Raw genomic sequence first — 16556 nt, forward strand, 5'->3', positions numbered from 1 at the left:
TAAGCACAATTAAAAATTTTTACTGTACTTTGGTGCATGATACCTGACAGTGAGTTTTCTGTAATCCAGAAACTTGTCCAATTCATAAAATTATTTTAGTCCCAGGCGATTCTGTTTTGAGCAAGTTTTACTGTATTAAGACGGCGTAACAGGGACAGATGAGCAGATGCATAAACGAAACAGACAAGGGATCAGTAAAAATTGAGGCGGGCGGTACGATCTGCTCCCCAGGAAGTACCACTGAGAACAGATAGGACATTGAGGGACCGCATACAGTGGGCTGCCAGGTAAGACACCTGGGAGGACTGGGAAGGTTCCTATTGAGCATGAGCCCCAGGAATTTCATAGTTTCAGTGAACGGAAGAGTAACAGGCCCAAGACGTAAAGACAGAGGAGGAAAACAAATGCACAACCAGAAATTCATACAAATGGTTTTGTCAGTGGAGAAACTAAAGCCATTGTCGGTGTTCCGTGAGGGAAGACAATCGAGACATCGCTGAAGACAACACTCAATGAGATGAGTCCATGGAGAACTGCAATAGATGGCAAAATTGTCAACGAAAAGGGAGCAAGAGATGCCTGGCAGGAGACAGTCCATGATAGGGTTAGTAGCGATAGCAAAGAGGACGACGCTTTGGACGGAGCCCTGAGGCACACCATTTTCCTGGATAAAGGTGTCCAACAAGGCGTAACCCACATGCACCTTGAAAACTCGGTCTTTTAAAAATTCTTGAAGGAAACTGGACAGGCAGCCACGGAAGCCCCACATGTAGAAACTACGGGGGATACCAGTCCTCCAGCAGGTGTCGCAGGCTTTCTCCAAATCAAGAAACACTGCCACAGGCAGGCTGGGATTTCTGCAGAAAATCAGTCATGACATGGGTGGAAAAAGTGATGAGAAGGTCAACTGCAGAATGGTGCGCTTAAAATCCACATCGTGCAGTGGTTAGAGAACTGCAAGACCCGAGCCACCATACCAGCTGGGCAACTGCAGAACAGTGCACACTAAGTCCACACTGTGTAGTGGTTAGTTAAATTGTGAGACTCTAGTCACCAGCTGGGCATGCATTATACGTTCAATCACCTTGAAAACACAGTTGGTGAGAGAAATGGGATGGAAGCTAGGTGGAAGATTTTTGTCCTTAGCGGGCTTAGGTATAGGTATGACAGTGGTTTCACGCCAGCATATGGAAAACGTGCCCTTCACCCAGATGCGATTATACATATGAAGCAGACAGTGCTTGCCCACAAGAGAAAGGTGGTGCTACATTTGAATGTGAACATCGTCTGGCCCTGGGGCAGAGGATCGGGATGAAGTGAGATCATAAGCTAGCTCCCTCATAGTAAAAGTCGTATCGTAGCACTCACTCATGATTTTGAGAAGAGAACTTTAAAATGGCGGCCCAAGGTGTTGGATATAGCAATAGGGTCCACGATGACATCATCTGCTACTGTCAGGCCGGAAATTGGGGGATGGATCTTGGTCTCAGAGTTGTCAGAGGTTTGCCCACACGACGGACGAGGGAGTGGAACTGTTAAAAGAACTAGTTAACAAAATCCAGCTAGCTTTTTTGTTAATCCGAAGAATGTGATGACACTGTGCATGCAACTGTTTATAATGAATGCAATTTGTGCGGAAATGTTGTTCATCGAAGGTCGCCAGGAAGGAGTAAAGCCCCTCGAGTCGGCCTTAGTAAGATGCCATTGGGGAATGGAATGTCGGCCTCAGGGAGAAAGTCAAAATGGACCGGGAAAACATGCGAGAGCTGAAAGCAGTTGTGAGGATGCAATTTTGTTTCCTGGAGGCAGGGAACAAGCGGATGCTGGGATTGTAAGAGCAGCAATGAATCCTCTTTGTCTGATCTAAGGCCATGAATGTTCCACTGAAGGAGAGCTATAACGAGGAAAGGGGAGGAGGGAAAACCTGAAGGGGTGTCATCTCGGTGGCTGCTGAGTGCCAGCCTTCAAACATTCACTGCTACAGGTTGCAGAGGCTGGAGGATCCTGCTCCACAAGATCTACAGAGACATCTGCACTCTGACAATCTGCGGAGTCCAGGGTAGAAGAATGATTGGTAGTGCACTCTGGCAACACAGAGTTTGGCCGGGCAGGGTATCTATCACGCGACAACACTATCAAAGAGAATCTCCGAGTCAGCAAAGGCCAAGACCTTTACCTTTGACTTCTTGGAGCCTTTCCAATTGGCAGAGTAAGGCAAGATGTTTGTTGGCTGGAAGGAAGTATGAAGTCTTTGCAGGAGTATTCGTTATGTCCTTTCCAGCCTGTCAGTTGTCTAGGAGGCGCCTTTGACCCGGGAGGTGAATGTTCAGTGGCTTGTTGCACAGTTTGGGTGAATCTGGGGCCACCTGTCTGCATGGCCATGTCCTTCATGGAGCAAGAGGTAACAAGAACAGTACTGTAAGTGCCAGACAGTAGAATGCAGGGTTTGTGACTAGCCAAAAACTTGAGAGCGACTGGGTAAGGCACTTTTTCCTTTTTCTGGATTTCCTAGATAGCCCTCTCATTGTGATACATTGGACAATCTAGAGAGGTGCAGCATGGTCACCATTGCAGATGATACAATGAGGACAAGGAGGCGGACAATCGCCCTTGTGCGAAATCCCTACCAAAGGTTACAGATTTGGCCAGGTGTCATCAAGACATTTGAATGTGATTGAAACAATGACACTAGTGGCAGTGCATCGGGTTTGGAATTTATGGTCAGACTGTGGTAACTTCAAAGCCTGATTTGATCTTTGATGGAAGCAACACTATCAAAGGTGAGGAAAAGAGTGTGTATGGGCACTAGGGATGCATGTATCGTTTTCATCGCCCGATGGACAGTAATGACACCCTGACGAGAGAGGTACGTATGGATTTCTATCTAAGTCAGACCATCCAGCAGCCTAATGTAAATAACACCATGGAAAGAATTCAGAGTTTTATAGGCACAACATGAGAGGGATAGCAGTGGATAAACGATGTGGCAAGCAACTGTTGCGCTTGAGAATCAGAAATAGTGTCCAAAAGTGACGTGCTATTGTGTGAACAAGAGCAGGACTTCACAGGGCCAGCAACCCCATCGACACCTTTCTGAATTAGAAATGGATTTACCATTGCAAAGGACTGACCGTCTTCAGTACATGAAAGCATGAGGAACCGTGGTGCAGGAGGGAGGGTGGTTGAATTGGGAGCTTCATTCTGTTCACGTTTGGTAGCCATATGGACTGCAAAGATGATTGACTCATTGCAAGAAAAATCGCCCATGACCGCCAGCATTTCCGATGGCACGCTCCTTCCAACTGCCGCCCCGACCCCAGCCCCCCCCCCCCCCCACCTCCTCAGAGAGGGACTCGCCCACCTTAGCTGATTGTTTACACCTCAGGTCACACTTCCCGAACACCTGACAGAGGTACCAATTGGGATGGTAGCAGCTCAGCAAGCACCTGTTCATGGGCCTGGCAAGTACCAGTGGGTACGTGTGAACCCTACCTGTCGTTCCGAGAATGAGAATTATACTTTACCTAGTCACCTGTTACACATAAACTTAGGGCAGCCTTCAGAAGCGCACAGAGAGGAAGAAGAAAAAGAGGAGCCTTAAACGTAGAAGCGGAGGAAGGAGAGGAGAAGGTGAACAAAGAGAAGAAGAAAAGAAACAAAATACAGTGGTGAGACTTTTCTTTTGTCAGCAACAAAAAATGCGGAACATTCCCAAGAGCACCCCAGACATGTTCACCAAGGGAGGGGGAAAAAAGAATAGCATGAGGATAGATATGTAGCACAGAAGGTAAAAAGCTGCAAAGGCTGGGGGCCCATGGTAGCCAAGGGCGAACCCACCAAAGAGTGGCAAGCCCTCTGGGGGATTTATTATTGGAAACAGACAGTTATTAGAGAGCTGATAATACTTTCTTCTGCTGTATAATCTTACAATGACAATACCTTCTGCATGTAAGCAACTGATGCCCTAATTGTTATGTCAGCTGTGAAGAGTTTCTCTGCTGCTTTCACTTTTCTTGACCCTTTTTCACAATCTATCCTACCAAATATGTGCTTTGAAATATTTTAATGCAGTGGCCCAATTAAACTGTGTATTTTTGTAGAGTGGAAGTATAAATATGAAAATTGCCACATATGGCAGTTCAGTTATGAGAACACTTAAATAATCATGTCACTTGCTTGCTTAGAATGTATTGACCTCAGAGCTCGGCTATGCTACACACAGATCTGGCGTTCACCGCAAAACTTCATTTCAAAAAAGTGTAAGAATAATATAAAGCAAATATTTATATGAACATTCTCAATGTTTTGTTATGTTCCCAGAAGCACATCTCCACAATGTCAGTTATCCTGCATTGTGACTAGCTGACAGAAGCGAACGCAGCAGACATCGTGTTTAGTGCAAGTTTGTGAAGCTCATGTGCTTTTTATTAGCATACTACACAAGTAAGCATTCGAACTGAGGCACCAAACTGAAGTTCTCGCCACATCCCATCATTTTTGGTATGATTTATAGAGCAAAATTTATGTTGGCTTATAAAACTGTTACCTCTGTTCATAGTTAGAACAGCTGGAAAAATGGGAAAAGGAGTTTTTAGTGAAGAAACTAGCCTACTCTGGAAGAACACTAAGAGAGAAACACCTCCGGGCATTGGTGAAGGAAACTTCGAGAAACACTGGACTGCACATTTAAGTTAAGACTGACAACTCATATTCACAGCCAAGGGCATAATCAGGAAGAGAATCTTCACAAACTGAACCCCCATCCTGTCTTTCCAGAGAGGGACAGACATATCAGTTTGTGCTGTATCACATCGTACCATATTGTACTGTGAGTTGTGCTCAGGAAGCTCAGTTGGTAGAGCTCTTTTCTGCAAAAGGCAAAAATCTTTCTCGAGTCTTGGTCCAGCACACCATGTTAATCCGCCAGAGGTTTCAAATCAGTTTGGTATCACTTCAAAGAAACCCATAGCATGTCGTGGATATTTACCAGTAGTAAGAGCCATTTGTCATAACAGTACAGAACTATTTCATCATTCAAGTGAAAATAATGTAAGTTGGGAACACACCCACCCCACTCCTAGTACAGATCGTGTATATACTCATGGCCACAGAGCCATGAAAATCTGTTCTCACAGCTCTAGGTTCATGTTGCTTCAACCATTGAAGATTATGATTATGATGATGATTTATTAATGCAGCCACAGCAGAAGGTTGTTATGCATACACAGAATGTAAGTTCTTTGTAGTATAGTTATTCTGAAAGAATGTAAATCCCTTCAGAGTTTGGTGAAAAAGCAACTTCCTATGTCGGAAGTTCATATGGACATTCTAAAATGTCTGTTTTTTTTACTGTAAGCAATTAACCCACATGCTAACATATGGATCATGGGTGACTGTGTTCCCATCAAAGTGAAGCGTTTATCAACTGATGGCATAATATCCAACAAGAGAACTTTGAAGTTATGAGAATATTTTCTTCTGAAAAACTTTCAACAGTATTTGGCTGCAAAGTTATTTGATTTTTGACTGATTATATTTAATTTGTCGAATGGTTTTTCCTATTAACCCTTTCTTTACCAGCGTAGCTTATAAGAAACATCGTCTTTCCATAGATGTATTTTGCACAAAACTGATTTTAACAACTCTTTTCCACTGTTTACTTGAAGCTCCATGCCAGTAGTGACTGTTCCTGACAACAAATGGCAGGAACTAACATGCAGGAAGAAGGAAACAATTGTTGAGCACGACTAGTTGCTGCAGTCTTCATTGTGAAGAATTGATGATAAAAAACGCGTAAAATACGTAAGTTTTGCACTTTCATTTACAGTGAAATAATTATCATGTGTTGTAACAATCCTTCCTGCATAAGTACATCATACATTTGACTTGCATAATGATTTCCATATAAGATAAACTGCGAAAAACCTTATGTTGCTTCAAAGCAACAGTGGAATTGAGTTGAAATTCCATAATATAATGACTCACTTTACAAATCTATTGATGTAGGTGTTTGAAATTTTGCTTTGCAGGTATAAAATCACATTCTAGACACTTTTAAATATTGCGTCACTATGTCTGGCTTTTTGACTGATGCTGACGTAGAATATATTATGAATTTACCCGATAATGAGTTCAATGCATACATTGGTGTCCCTGATGGGGATATATCAGATGTTGGGGACGAATATAAAGATGAAACTGTCGAAATTGATGAAAGTTCTCAAGTTATTTCCGAAGCAGCTGTCATGAATTTCATTCAGATGGTGGAAAAGGAGGATGGAGCTGAAATTTCGGCAATTAGAGAGGAGGAGGAGGAGACAGAATATGGATTTCCAAAGGTAGGGATCATTAACAGAAGTAACAATACCGAGCAAGTACATAAGTATAATTACGTATTTTAGACGTCAGTATCTTTAAATTTCAGGCTGATGCAGTCAGGGGTGGTAAAGTTATTGATTTTCAGCGAAAATCAGATGTAAGAGACAACAATACAAATGAAGGAGCACTATCTACACGTGAGCAGCAGCAAGTAAAGCATAGATGTAGGCGTAGTGATTATAAATTTAGAAAAACTGATTTTGTGGTACAAGACACAGAATGGAAAGGATCACTTCCACCACCACCAGTAGAGGAAATGACACCTTTGCAATATTGTAAAATATTTATGAATGATGACGTATTTGAACTCATTGCTGAGCAGTCCAATTTCTATGCTTCGCAGAAAGATAGAGTTTCTTTGCAGACGAGCAAAAATGAAATGGAGCAGTTTGTTGGTATTTTACTGCACATGGGCATAATCAACATTCCTTCCATTCATTTATACTGGTCGAATGAGTGTAGGTATTCACCAATAGCTGATGTGATGAGCAGAACTCGCTTCTTCCAGCTACTGCGGTATTTTCATGTTGTGAATAATCAAGACTTGCCTGAAGCTAATAGTAATCGTGACAAACTCTCCAAGATTCGCCCACTTTTATCTGCATTGCAGTCATCATTGAAGACACTCCCTCCAGAAGAATACCAAGCTGTTGATGAACAGATAATATCATTCAAGGGTAGAAGCGGCTTGAAACAGTACGTAAGAAATAAGCCTCACAAGTGGGGCTACAAATCTTTTGCGAGAGCTGGTGCTTCAGGCATGATGTATGATTTTGAAATTTATGTTGGTAAAAACACCTGCAGTGATAGAGGATTAGGTTTGTCTGGGGATATTGTTTTGGCATTGGCGGAAACATTGCCAGAGAAACAGCAATACAAAGTGATTGCTGATAGTTGGTTTTCGTCTATACCATTAGCAATTGCCCTGAAAGAAAGGGGCATTGAATTCTGTGGCACTATCAGGACAGACAGGATGGGAAAATGTCCCTTGAAAACTGAAGTGGAACTCAAGAAAACTGGACGTGGCTCCTGTGTCTGGAGAGCCGAGACAATAAACAATGTAGCTTTAGTACGCTGATTTGACAGAAAATGCATAAATTTCGTGTCAACATATGCTTGTGTGGAGCCCATGGCAACGAGGGGGGCGTGGACCTTGCTGACATGTTGATAGAACTATACCGTATCAACTTGGGGTCACGGAAGTGGTATATGCGCATTGTGTACAGGTGTTTGTCTGTAGAAGTTGTCACTGGATGGCTACTCCACTGATGTCATATGGTCCAACGTGGCAAAACCTCAAAAATGTCACTCCTGCAGTTCCAAGCTAATATTGCTGCAGGTCTACTGCTTGCAGGGAAATCAGCTTCCCAAAAGAAGAGAGGAAGACCAAGTTCTGAAGTGTTGACAAGGACGCCTGCAGCAAAAAGGACTGTATGTGGAGCTCCAGTTATGGATGTGCGTTTTGATGGTATCGAACACTTTGCAGATATGGTAGAGAAGAAAGGTCGATGTAAAGTTTGCATTAAGTCTACTACACAAATTTTTTGCACCAAGTGTAAAGTGCATCTGTGTCTCACAGTAAATAAGAAGTGTTTCCACATATTTCATGGAATATAACAATTTCATAAGGAGAAGATACAACACACACTGATGTCTGACAAGATACGTGAATGTAAAACAGTGAAATGTTTGCAGTACAAAAATTTCAAATTTTTACTAATACACAGAGATGAATTTGTTAATTACTCGAAGGAAAATTAGTCATCACCACATTGTCAATAATAAAAATGCTGTGCATAGACTCCTAAGCTGTAAGATGTGATGTATAAACCAATATTTTGCTTACATGAACCCATGTTTATTGAATTTTGTTTCTATGATGTCACTACCTGTAAGAACCACTGTTGCTTAAAAGCAACATTCAAAAATTTTTGGAATCAAACATATAAAAAAAGATTATATCATATTTTACATTTATGCACCTAAATAAGTGTAAAAACGAATGCAGATTTTTTTTTCTCCAAACTTCGAAATTTGGTAAAGAAAGGGTTAAGGAAATAAATAAGATACAGCTTGTCAACAAATTCAATGTAATTTTAAACACAACTCTGAAAAATAATGAAATTAAGCAGAAGTACTAAGACATTTGAAAATTAAATTGTTGGAAAATAACACCAAAATTCGCAATATGTAATACTGAAGTTGGCCATTAAAAATGATTTTTCCCCTGCACCTAGTAATAACCATACCTTGCCCCTCTCTCTCACTAGTTACACCTGCGCCACAGAGAGCCTAGCTGTTGGAAAACTACACTACTTGCTTACATGAGCAACTAAAAAGCATCTCCAGGAAAGGCAACAGTTTCTTGGACATTAGAAGAAAGCAAACAGTCTTCCAAAGAAAACAAAAGAATTACTACTGAGTAATAGTCAAAATCTGTGCTGACCTTTAATCACTATTAGCCTTTGCAGGACTAAACATATTGTTCGAAATTGATGTGGATATCATAAAGAATCTGTAACCAGAAAAAAAATACGGGTCACTCCTATCAAATAAAGTAATCCACCAAAACTATTCATATTTAACTTAGATGCAGCATTGCTCAAAAAATTTAACTTCTAGTGACAAATGTGTGTATGATATTAAGTGGATATACTGCAATAGAAATTTATAGTGGACACACACACACACACACACACACACACACACACACACGACAGAGAGAGAGTCTTCCCCCCCCCCCCCCTCTTATTATACTCCGCTGTGGGAGAGTTCTACAAATGTTTACAGGTAAATCTACAATAGAAGGCCAATACATATATTTCAGAAATCTATTCTAGACAATCTCAGAGATACAAGGGTCTAAATAAATTTGCAGTATACCAACATACATACATACATACATACATACATACATGAAACTAAATTACAATATGTTACTAAGTAGGAATGTGCATAACTGTAATACAGGGGAATGTCACAATTAGGTTTACAAATGGGGAACACTAACTGATTAAGATCTTAAATGTCTGCTGAATCTTTTTCAATAAGCTACCTTATCAAATAAAACACTAGTAAAGTAAGTATATGACTACAAAGAACAGTAATTCAGGCTTAAATTAAAAATGTTCCTAGATATTTTTGTTTATAAAATATCTGGAAGACGTAACATGTCTGGAAGATCACTATGAAAGCAACATCTTACATAATAAACTGCAATGGAAGAAAGCTTTTTAAAATCTAAACTGATTTTCAAGTCAGTGCAGACTTTGCTGCGACGTGAAAATTTATTCTAGAATTCTGCATTTTGTACCCTATTTACTTTGCAAATAGGAGCATTATTCTTGTTGTTTCTCTGTTCAGTTGTTGATGGGCTGGATGGGCTGAATATGCTCAATGAATGATGTGTGACAATGTACTACTCATTAATAAATGTTTTGGCATGAAGAATGAAAAAGACAGTAGGGATATGATTATATACTTTGGATTTATAAAATAATTTATATACCTCATCCTTCAAATATCTGTCAGCATAGATTCAAACAAAGAGTCGGCATTATCACACTTGGAAGCAGTAGATGAGAAATCCAGACACACTTATGTGGAGAACAGTTACATTGGCCTCGAAGGCAGTTTTAATAGCAACAAAGCATCATGGACAGAAAAGGGGAGAAATACTTTTAAGTTTCTGTTTTTGTTCTAAATGGGCACATCATTCAATCATGCACAAAGATGCGTAGCAGTGGCACGGCCCCACTTTTACTAGTCGAGTTTATAATATTACTAACTCCTGCCCCTGCTTATTGGTTGTAAGCACAACAGTACTACCACCCTACCAGGTAACCAGTTTGCTTTGTCAGGTAATACTTATAAAAGGCAATATATATTATGTACAACCGAACAAATGCAATCAAATTATTTTGCACTATCAATTATATTTTCAATTAATAATCTATACAATTTAATCTAGTCTCTCAATGAGGTGCCAAAAATGTAAAACCCCTGCACGCCTCATTTCGGGGTACATGCCCAGGAAACAGTGGCGTTTTGTAGCACATGTATTTCGGGACGGTTTTCTCAACCTATCACCAATACCATGGACTTGCAGATCTGTGTCATGGGTGTTCCCTATGTGCCTATGCTATTAGTGCCAGTTTTGTATAGTGCCATGTTGTGGGGCACCACATACTGCAATTATCCTTAATTTAGAGTGTAGATAAGGACTGTGTGGAGTATAATCTCTATGGGGTGGGGCCTAGCAGATACAGTGCATGGCAGCAATAGCTGTCACTTGAAGGCAGCTATTACCCAGCTCTGATTCCGTAATGAACTGATGCAGCTATGCTGGGGAGAGCCAGTGGTGATAAGTGGCCCATAGAACTGGGGGCATGGCAGGCTAAGAGTAGTCTGTTTTGTTATATGAAACCATCTGTTATGTACGGTTATAATAGAGGGAAACATTCCACGTAGGAAAAATATATCTAAAAACAAAGATGATGTGACTTACCAAATGAAAGTGCTGGCAGGTCGACAGACACACAAACAAACACAAACATACACACAAAATTCAAGCTTTCGCAACAAACTGTTGCCTCATCAGGAAAGAGGGAAGGAGAGGGAAAGACGGAAGGATGTGGGTTTTAAGGGAGAGGGTAAGGAGTCATTCCAATCCCGGGAGCGGAAAGACTTACCTTAGGGGGAAAAAGGATGGGTATACACTCGCGCGCGCACGCACACACACACACACACACACACACACACACACACACACACACACACACACACACACACACACACACACATCCATCCACACAAATACAGCCACAAGCAGACTTATTTCTCCATCGTGTGTGTGTGTGTGTGTGTGTGTGTGTGTGTGTGTGTGTGTGTGTGCGCGCGCGCGCGCGTATACCCGTCCTTCTTCCCCCTAAGGTAAGTCTTTCCGCTCCTGGGATTGGAATGACTCCTTACCCTCTCCCTTAAAACCCACATCCTTTCGTCTTTCCCTCTCCTTCCCTCTTTCCTGATGAGGCAACAGTTTGTTGCGAAAGCTTGAATTTTGCGTGTATGTTTGTGTTTGTTTGTTTGTGTGTCTGTCGACCTGCCAGCACTTTCATTTGGTAAGTCACATCATCTTTGTTTTTAGATACATCTGTTATGTACCTATGATAACCCAATCTGGATGTGAAATTTTGCTTGGCTGCTGACTGGAGTGTTTAAATTAGTTTACGATGACTTTGGCTTCAATTATTTGTAGTAAGATGAACCAAAAATGGAGTGGCGCTTCTGCTTGCCTTTGACAACTGTATGTGAACTGCACTGAAGACTAAATGTTGTGAATCTGCTCTCTGTTGTCCATCTTTTAATGAACTTTTTAGTGGTATATCCTGTGGGGTACTAAATTGGTGAGAGTCAAAGAAAGAAGTCTATGGGTTTGCATCAAGGCAGGATGGATTCCTGATGCTGTGAAATAACATTGGCAGTGATGACAAGCATTCCAGCAACAGCAGCAGTAGCAATAACAGAAACTTCAGGAACTGAAGCTGCAACTTCACAGGGAGTTCAATATGTATTACACTCACCTATTTCATCTTTCTCCAGGCAAACATTAGGGAAGTTTACCTACTCCACTGTTTAGAGCTATTGTGCCAGACAAGCAATTAAGAAAATCTGATTAGTCAATGTGCAGTACTGTTGTCTTCTAGCAGTGAGTTTTGCAGAGTGGTGTCAAAACTAAAAGTCGCTCACAAATCTTAGCAACTTGTCATTTTCTCATATACGGAATTTGCTGTCTGAACATTATGGGCACCTGACTCATGTAGTAGCTGTTCACCTTCAATTCAGTGCCATAAGAAATGTGGTCATCCTCATTCATCCTGGTTGGTGGACTTTCCTGACAGTGCAACTTCATATGTCAAGTCTATAATGGATAATATGCTGAATTTCAAATATGAGAAATAATGGTGTAACTGTCATCAGAACATGAAGTAGGTTCTGATTTGCATAATGCTTTAGTGCTGAGTCTTATGGATGTTCTAAAAATTGCTCAGTTATTTCAGATAATGTTGGTTGTACAAAGATTGTTTTAAGACTTCAAAGCAGCTAGTATACAGAAATGTTGTTTTTCATCACTTAACGAATGAAGACTACTGAGCACATAGTACACTGTTAATACTATTCAGCAGACACTACTTCAATTAACCATTGTTCCTCTCTGCTAGTTATTAATTACAATGGGCATTAATGCCAACGAAGTGGAGTTGCCTCAAACAATGGAAAATCCAGGATGGAATGTAACAATATTGTGAAAAGGAAAGTTACCACTCACCTTACAGCAGAGATGCTGAGTCACAGATAGGGACAACAAAAAGACTGTCGCAAATATGGCTTTCGGCCTGTAAGGCTTTCGTCAAAATTAGACAACAAAGACACGCACGCATGCACGCACGCATGCACGCACGCACACATGCACACACTAGACTGCAGTCTCAGACAACTAAGGCACACTGCGAGCAGCAACACCAGTGCATGAAGGGAGTGGTGACTGTGTGGGCATAAGGATGAGGCTGGGGCAGGGAGGGGGAAGGACAGTAGGTTGGGGTGGCAGACGGTGACAAGCAGTTCGGGAGCGTGCAGGGCCAAGGTGGAAAGAGGGTAGGGGAGTTATGTGCAGTCGGGAGGTTACAGAGATGGCAGCAGAGAGGTGGGGAGGGGGGGATAGCAGAAAAGGAGAATGAGGGCTGTGTAGTGCTGGAATGGGAACAGAGAAGTGGCTACATGGTAGAGGACAATGACTAAGGTTGAGGCCAGGAGAGTTATGGGAACATAGGATATATTGCAGGAAAGTTGGCCCATAAGTAATTCAGAAAAGCAGCTGTTGGTGGGAAGGATCCATATGGCACAGGCTGTGAAGTGGTCATTGAAATAAAGGATGTCATGTTTGGCAGCATGTTCAAGCAATAGTGTGGTCCACTTGTTTCTTGGTCATAGTTTGTCGGTGGTTGGTTGGTTGGTTTTTGGGGAAGGAGACCAGACAGCGTGGTCATCGGTCTCATCGGATTAGGGAAGGATGGGGAAGGAAGTCGGCCGTGCCCTTTCAGGGGAACCATCCCGGCATTTGCCTGGAGTGATTTAGGGAAATCACGGAAAACCTAAATCAGGATGGCCGGACGCGGGATTGAACCGTCGTCCTCCCGGAGGCGAGTCCAGTGTCTTACCACTGCGCCACCTCGCTCGGTAGTTTGTCGGTGGCCATTCACGTGGACAGACAGCTTGTTGGTAGTCATGCCCACATAGAATGCAGCACAGTGGTTGCAGCTTAGCTTGCAGGTCACATGACCTGTTTCACTGGTAGCCCTGCCTTTTGATGGGGTACGTGACGTTTGTGACCTGACTGGAGTAGGTGGTCGTGGGAGGATGTATAGGACAGATCTTGCATTTAGGTCTATTACAGGGGTATGAGCTATGAGGTAAGGGGTTGGGAGCAGGGACTGCGTAGGGATGGACGAGTATATTGTCTAGGTTCGGTGGACGGCGAAATACCACTGTGGGACGGGTGGGAAGGATAGTGGGCAGGACTTTTCTCATTTCACAGCCCTATGGGAGGTAGTCAAAACCCTGGCAGAAAATGTAATTCAGTTGCACCACTCCTGGGTGGTACAGAGTTATGAGGGTAATGCTCATCTGTGGCTGGACAGTGGGACTTTGTGAGGTGGTGGGAGACTGGAAACCACCTCTTAATTATAGGCTGCACCTTGACCTGAAATTTTATAATTATAAATCCTGAGAATTTTAACTCTAAAAGATTCTCTGATAATGGAGATAAAACAAACAAGTAAATTAAGTAGAGTAAATCGTGTATTATCAATCATGGGGTAGGTTCCTCTGAACAGAGTGAGATACCGCCAAATTCTGTGGGTTTAAACCTTAACTAATACTACACTGGTAAGTATAATTAACATTTAAAACAATAGGGTATCCAAACCTATTTTACAGGTTCATAAAAAGGGCCACATATGAATTTTAACATTTCACCTTACAAATTTATATTTTAACCCAAATAATATAAATAACTGTTTCAACCAATAATATTACTTGTATCAATTGTATAACCGCAGCTGCTGGCATGAATTATGCCAATACTAAATCAATTGCTAAGTCCAAGATCACTAGACAATTAAATCAAATTATGGCAAAAAGAACATTTAGTTTAACAAAACTTGCATATAATACAAAGAAAAAGTAAATAAACAAGCAAGAATAAAACTTTTAGAAAGAAATAATAATAAAGTGTAAAAAATTAAATATCACAAGAGGAAGGAAGAAATACAAATATTTCAAGAAAATAAAAGCAAAACAAGATTTCTTTGTGTACAAGGTTGAGAGGATAATTACAGTTTGTAAAGGCTTCGGTGACACCCTCGATATATTTCGAGAAGGACTGTTGTCACTGAAGATGTGACGACCACGAGTAACTAGGCTGTATGGAAGGGACTTCTTGGTATGGAACGGGTGGCAGCTGTCAAAGTGGAGGAATTGCTGATGGTTAGTAGGTTTGATATGGACAGAGGAACTGATGTAGCAATCTTTGAGGTGGAGGTGAACACCTAGGAAGGTGGCTTGTTGGGCTGAGTAGGACCAGGCAAAGCAAATGGCAGATAAGTTGTTGAGTTTCTGGATAAATGTGGATAGAATGTCCTCACCCTCGATCCAAATTGCAAAGATGTCATCAATGAATCTGAAACAGCTGAGGGGTTTAGGGTTCCGGGTGTTTAGAAAGGATTCCTCTATATGGCCCATGAATGGACTGGCATAGGATGGTGCCATGCGGGTGCCCATAGCCATACCCCAGATCTGTCTGTAGGTAATGCCTTCAAAGGAGCAGTAATTGTGGATGAGGATGTAGTTGGTACTGGCAACTAGGAAGGAGGTTGGTGGTTTGGAATCCATTGGGCATTGGAAAAGGTAGTGTTCATTAGTGGTAAGGCCACGAGCGTTAGGGATGTTCATGTGAAGAGGGGTGGCATCAATAGTGATGAGCAGGGCACCGTGTGATAACAGGACAGGAACTGTGGAGAGTTGGTGGAGGAAATGGTTAGTATCTTTTATATAGGAGGGAAGGTTCTGGATTATAGGTTGAAGGTGTTTGTCTACAAGAGCAGAGATTCGCTCAGTGGGGGGCACAGTAACCAGCTACTATGGAGTGTCCTAGGTGGTTGGGTTTATGGACTTTAGGAAGCTTGTCGACAGTAGGAGTGCGGGGAGTGATAGGGATAAACAGAGACATGGACTCCAAGGAGAAGTTCTGGGATGGGCCTAAGGATTTGAGGAGCGACTGGAGATCCTGCTTGATTTCTGGAATGTGCTCACTGTGGCAAGGTTTGTAGGTGGATGTATCTGACAGGTGGCAGAGTCCCTCTGCCAGATAATCCTTGTGGTTCAAAACAACAGTACTGGACCCTTTATCCACAGGTAGGATTATAAGGTTGGAATCAGTTTGTAGATGGTGGACCGTGGTTCTTTCTGTGGATGAAAGGTTCGAGATTAAGAAATTCTGGAAGTTAACAGGGGGTGATTAGGAGTGGGGGCAGTGGGGCTGAATCACGGTTGGATGGAGGAGTGTTCAACATTGGTCTTTGGTGGAGTCTGACTGGTCGGGTTGGTGGCAAAAAAGCATTCCCACTGTAGGAACCGGGAGAAGGAGTGTAGGTCTTTAACAAGTCCTGCGCGATTGAATTTGGGAGTGGGGCAAAAGTTGAGACCTTTGAGGCTAAGGCTTCTGATGAAAAGGTTCACGACTGTATTTCAGGTCTGTTTATGTTCTGGATTCTGTGTGGTGGTGGAAGGGAGTTTTGGAGGGTGGGGTATATGTAGTATGTCTGCAAGGCAGAGTTTGTCAGCTACGAGGGGACGTGGGGACATTTTGAGGTTGTTGTAGAAGTGATGGACAGTGGTATTCTAAGACAGCAGTAGGAAGGGAGCAGGGTGGAGAGCTTTTTGAGTTGGCATTGTACATGTTGCTCTAGTTCCTGGAGGGCAAGAGTTTGAAAGTGTGTTATGGGTTCCAGGAATTTGGGATTGCACAGCAGGAGAATTTTGCAGATTGAGAGAAGGTACTACAAGGAGGTTTGGGCTTGGTTGATATGGTTTTGCAGGACTATGTTGGTGAGGGCTAAGGA

At 42.1% G+C, this 16556-nt stretch overlaps 1 protein-coding gene across 8 annotated transcripts in view; it reads right to left on the bottom strand.

Moving 5' to 3' along the window:
• The window catches only part of LOC126203386 (RILP-like protein homolog), a 178825-nt gene that overhangs the window by 18107 nt on the left and 144162 nt on the right, over positions 1-16556 (bottom strand). For 3 of the 8 annotated variants that reach the window (XM_049937691.1, XM_049937688.1, XM_049937686.1), the window contains one exon: positions 8825-8893. The exons of the other annotated variants lie outside the window; for them this stretch is intronic. In XM_049937691.1, coding sequence (XP_049793648.1) covers positions 8827-8893 — 67 coding nt within the window. In that variant the 3' untranslated portion in view covers positions 8825-8826. The remainder of the gene's footprint in view (positions 1-8824; positions 8894-16556) is intronic. 8 annotated transcript variants of the gene reach the window in all.

The sequence above is a fragment of the Schistocerca nitens genome, chromosome 9 (genome assembly GCF_023898315.1).
Source record: "Schistocerca nitens isolate TAMUIC-IGC-003100 chromosome 9, iqSchNite1.1, whole genome shotgun sequence".
In the NCBI taxonomy this organism is placed as follows: domain Eukaryota; kingdom Metazoa; phylum Arthropoda; class Insecta; order Orthoptera; family Acrididae; genus Schistocerca; species Schistocerca nitens.